The sequence below is a fragment of the Poecilia formosa genome, unplaced genomic scaffold, assembly GCF_000485575.1.
Source record: "Poecilia formosa unplaced genomic scaffold, Poecilia_formosa-5.1.2 Scaffold27, whole genome shotgun sequence".
Classification (NCBI taxonomy): domain Eukaryota; kingdom Metazoa; phylum Chordata; class Actinopteri; order Cyprinodontiformes; family Poeciliidae; genus Poecilia; species Poecilia formosa.
The window spans coordinates 1-5,127 of NW_006799966.1; the positions used below are offsets into that span (position 1 = coordinate 1).

At 33.4% G+C, this 5,127-nt stretch overlaps 1 protein-coding gene and 1 long non-coding RNA gene across 2 annotated transcripts in view; one reads left to right on the forward strand and one right to left on the reverse strand.

The window, feature by feature from the left end:
• Positions 1 to 56: 56 nt before the first annotated feature.
• Positions 57 to 3,594, forward strand: LOC103135668 (uncharacterized). Its single transcript, XM_007548505.2, has 2 exons — positions 57 to 1,301; positions 2,407 to 3,594. Exon 1 carries the CDS (start codon positions 116 to 118, stop codon positions 1,295 to 1,297), a length of 1,182 nt encoding a protein of 393 aa, XP_007548567.1. The 5' UTR covers positions 57 to 115; the 3' UTR covers positions 1,298 to 1,301; positions 2,407 to 3,594.
• LOC107835845 (uncharacterized) overlaps positions 3,129 to 5,127 on the reverse strand; it is a 14,996-nt gene continuing 12,997 nt past the window's right edge. The window contains exon 2 of the long non-coding RNA XR_001661674.1: positions 3,129 to 3,740. This is a non-coding gene — a long non-coding RNA (uncharacterized LOC107835845). The remainder of the gene's footprint in view (positions 3,741 to 5,127) is intronic.

A 5,127-nucleotide genomic window follows, 5' to 3' on the forward strand; every position in this document is an offset into this window, starting at 1 on the left:
TCGTGCACAGAACGAAGCACATGAGGCCATCAGACGAAATGTCAAATCTGGCTTAAAGAGTGAGAGGACAGAGGAAAAGCTTGAAGTTGGACAACTCAACAACTACATAGTAAATATGCCAGTAAATCCAAATGCCAAACTTTCAGCTAATGCTGGTCGACTCGCAAGATCACATGCTGAAAAGATCAAGGACAACAAAGCTGCTGGTACTATTCTAGATATCAGAGTCCTGTCTGAAGCCACTGGTACCAGAGTTGTTATTCTTTCAGAAAACAAACAAGGAAAACTCACCAAGATGCAGGAAGTTAGTCCAAGTACCAAATCTGCTAGTGAAACAGTGACTTTGATCTACAGGCCCAAGAGCACCCAAAACCCTAATGGTCATTATGATGTGTTCATCGACAATAAGGCAGTGAGCATAGACAGTAAACAACAGAGTTCTCTGTTCCATGCTATGGCAAGAGGCATGAAACCAAAAGCCAGTGATTCAGAGATTGCTTCTGAGGCAAACCGCCTGAGATCTGTGGAGGCCAATATGCTCCTCAAGCAATCAGGGCAATGGGAACCTTTTATGAAGCGCAAAGAGTTGACGGAAACAATCAGAGGAGGAGACTGGTACATGGCAGAGGCCGGTAGACCAGAAAGAATTATAAAGGAAAACAAAACCCTGCTGCAGAAAATAACTGGAAAGATTGAGCAATACAAAGGATATTTGAAAAAACCAGCAATTCCAGCAGTAGAAAAAACTGTCAATGCAAATCAGCAGCCTTCAAACAGTACCATAGTGGAAGCTAACAAACTGAACCAGAAGAGCAAATTGGCAGTGGCAATGTTGCAAGCGAGAAAATATCTGTCTGGCTCAGATACCAGCAAAACCTCTGGTGTGGAGAAACAAGAAGGCCTGAAGCTGCCAACTGATCGCAACCTTAAAGATGTAGTTGAGGATATATCTTCTCCAGAGCCAAAAGCTTTAAAATCATGCTTAGCTTCCATGATAAGCAAAGATGATGTTGTTGGAACCTTTAAACTGATGACGTTCAGTGCAATGCTCAGATGCCAGCTGACTGACACCAAGAATGTTCAAAACAAGAAGAAGAGCAAAACCCGGGTTGCCATGTTTGAGAAGAGTTTTCAAGAAAACAGCACCCAGATGGTGCAGAAATGGTACAGCCTGCTTCAAGACAAGGGTGTCATGACAAATGACCATCAAACAACAATCATACAATGGATCAACACCCAGGGCTACAAGGACAGAAATGATCCACACAGGAAACAGGTGTCCAGCGTCCTGTCATGAAGAGGTAAGAATATTTTAATATTTCTTTATGTTCTTTCAAACATTTGCTCACAAAAAAAGAGTAAACTAGAAATTTAGAGTAAGAGACATTTATAATTCTGAATTAATCTAATTTTCATGTTTTTTTTATACTGTGGGAGGAAAAGAAACAAACTTTATTGTAAAACATTTACTGTTAATCTCTTTAGTATTTACATTATTCTTCTACATTGCTGCAATGATATTTTGTGAAACTCCATTTGAAATAAACTTATAGAAAACTCATTAAATTTCCCTGGTCAACAAACATAAAAATACATTTCAAAATAAAACATATATGTTGTTATTGCTCCATGTATCAAGTGAAAGAAAACACAAAAACCTTCTTTTTGTGTTTTCTTTAAATAAATAATCACTTAAATTTATGATGTAGTAACATTTTTGCTGGATGGCTGTTTTTGCTGAGTCTGTGGTATAGTTTAATTTGTATATTTTGAGAACTGTTAAGATGTAATATAGTTAAAATCCCTGACTGTTTTAACACTGTCAATGTCAGAAAGTTCAACTTGAGAAGCAAAACCAATCCTAACCTCAGTGAACTGCTAAATAGTTCACTATTGTGATAAGAAGTAAAAGTACAATTATGAATATTGTTCACTGTATTTTCTTACACCAGCAGGGCTTAAATGGCACCAAAAATTGGCTCTGGAATCAACCACAATGCTTCATAGAGTATGTGAAGGCACACAACATACCAGAGGAAATGTGTAAATGTGTTGTTTCAAAAGCTACAAGGAAGAGCGTAACCATTAATAAAATGGATATAATCTCTCTTTACTTGAGACCTTCATCCTGGGAGATATGGCCACAGTCTCAAAATTTCCATCTTAAAGTGAAAGTGGATATGAAATAAACACAACCAGAAACTTCTTTTGAGTTTTATGAAATACAACATTCAGACTAATAAACAATTATATGCATAGTAAGACAATATATCCATGTGAAATAAAGAGCTCCTCAGCAAAGTGGCACAGTCTGAGAAACAAACAATTTCACTAGTGTTATTTATCTAGTTACCTATTTATTTCATATGCCACATTACTGACCTAAGTGTGTTTTTTTCCTCATAGTGAAACTCTGGATGATGCTGGTTAACGAGAATCAAAACTACTCATCACTTCCACCTGCCTGATCATCAAAGAGAGACTTCAATTAGTGACAATATTATACTGTCAAACAAATTCTACAGACAAATTTGGGTTATTTTTAATTCAGGTCTGTTGCAGATGTCCCTTTTGTCTGATTTAAACAATAGTACAGTTTTTATCTATTTTTGACATTCTGTCAAGTTTCTCTTAGTTTCTCTCTTAGGAAGTTAGATTAAGAAAAGCAAAACAATTTGGCTGTAATATTACTGGAGCTGAATAATTTACTTTTGGACATTTTCTGAAGTTAATTGTGAAATTTCCTTTTTGCCCACTAGAGATTTGTTTCCATGGAGTAAAAAGTAAAAATTCATTTGATTTTACTCCTCAAAATATTCACACTTTCATTGTTTTATTTTGTTATGACTTTATACAATTGGATTTTAGCAACTATTGAATTTTAACAAAATCTGATTGTGAAAATGGCAAAAAAAAAAAAGGAGACATGATGTTGAGATAAAGTAATTCTTTCCTGAAATATTTTACATTCAAATCACATTCAAAATACAGGAATGAATAGATTCTTTGTTGTAAGTCTTGACTATAAACAACAGTTACAAAATTTAGGTAAATTCAAGTGGCCATTGCTGATTATAATCTTGAAAATGGTAAAAATTAAAATTTCTTGCTTGATTCTATATGTTTTCTAATGATAAAAATCATACAGTCACTGGGGAAAAAAGTTATGTTAGAGACTACAATATGTTTTACCTATGCAACATGTGTAGCTTTTTTGTGTTTTATTACATTTTAGTAAAGTTTTTAGTCATGTGGGGCTTTTGGTAAATTTCTTACTTATTTTTGGGGTGTCAAATTAACTAGTTGGTGGCAGCGGGTTTTCCATGTCTAACATGCTAAAGTTTCAATACCCTTCCAATAATCCATTTTGTTTCTTTTTTGTCTAAACATCTGCTTCAAATATTCAGATTTATTTTTTGGCCACTTTACAGAATGTTTTAGGTGTTTTGTTTATGGTGACGGTAATAACATTAAATCACTGATTATATTTCAGTCTGGTACTATAATGGAAATATATTTTCATTGTTTCATTATGAAATTTTAAAACTTGCTTTTACTCAATTTAAGAAAACCTTTAGTACATTTAGGATAAACTAAATAATAGTTATGAATATTACTCTTTGTGGACCGTAATTTACACATTTATTAAAAAATTAATATTGATAAAAGGATTAAAAAGGCTCCACGAAAGAAGCCAAGACTTGTGTATCTTACCTAGCATGATAAAGTCACATGTGAACCTCACATAAATTGCTTATAAAGCCAACATTTAAAAATGACTTACTGGGAGTTTCACATATTTTATTAAAACCTTTTTCTTTCTGCATCTTTTTATGTTTATGATCAAGTGATAAAGATGTTCAATGTTTTCCTTGAATTGATGACAGTAATCTTGGAAAAACAAGGGAGGTTGTTTGCATCTTGGTGGATTATAGAAACAAGATCTAAAATGAATTTGTATTCAGGTTTGATATTATCTTTTCCATGTTAATTTCTGACTGGATGGTGTGGCATAACGGTTTTATCCTTGAAACTGGCCATCTCTCTCCATTAAAATAATTTTCATAGCTTAATCACGGTGAAATAAAATGTTCATTAAAAGCCTTTTAAAATAATATAAAACTGAGCAATATATCACAAGTTTATTTAATTAAAATTAAACAGGTAAAAGTTCACATAAAGAATACTTTAACCAAGCATATGCAGTTGGCCCAACGACATTAAGTCTCTTCTTAAATAAACAAATTACCTTTCTTATTACAAAACAAAACTGTGCAAATTTATACCTTATTCTGCTTTCCAAATGCGCCATTTTCAAGATTTCCTTCTGTTATTTCCAGTGTCTCTTGCTTCTCAATGTGCCTTGTAAAAACAGGAAGTGCACCATGCAACAAAAAACACGAAGAAATATACCGCTCTTCGAAATTAAACCACAAATGAACACAAGGTGTCACTGTTGGACCAGCGAACAATCAGGTTCATTTCAATCATTTGGTATTCATTTATATTACCGGTAATTACCTCTTTTCTAAAGGAAATGTCAAAATTGAAAGCTATTTTCTTCACAGCTGTCTTCTCTACTGCTAATGTTCAACTTCATTTGAAAAAAATATGTCTTAATTTAAATTAGGAAATGGTTGATGTGAAATTATGGGATTACATGATAATTTTCTGCATCACTTCTATGGTAGATTATAGATTTGTCGAAGTAAAACAGCAAACTGAAGCTAATCAGGAACATCAACTTTTTTTTGCTTGATATATTATTCCTTTCAATAATTTAAGAAAATGCAAATTAGCATTTTGCAGGACTATGAAGCTCTACTCTGCCTTGCAAAAATGCAAGTAACAGAGTACATGTTCTTCTTATTCTCTGCTGTTCTTATTTCCCAGCCTGCCAGTTGTGGTAAATTACCATATGGTAGGTTTGCAGTTGTCCAAAACTCTTTCCCCTTCCTACAATGGGCTCAAAAGACTGCTGTTTGTCACAAATTCAAAAGTAACACATTTCAATAATATATGATTGCACTTTATTGTCTGTTCGCACATAAACTTGTTCTCAAAATGGAATAGAATTCAATCAAAAGTAAATTTGACTTTATACATAAACACATACATCTATATATA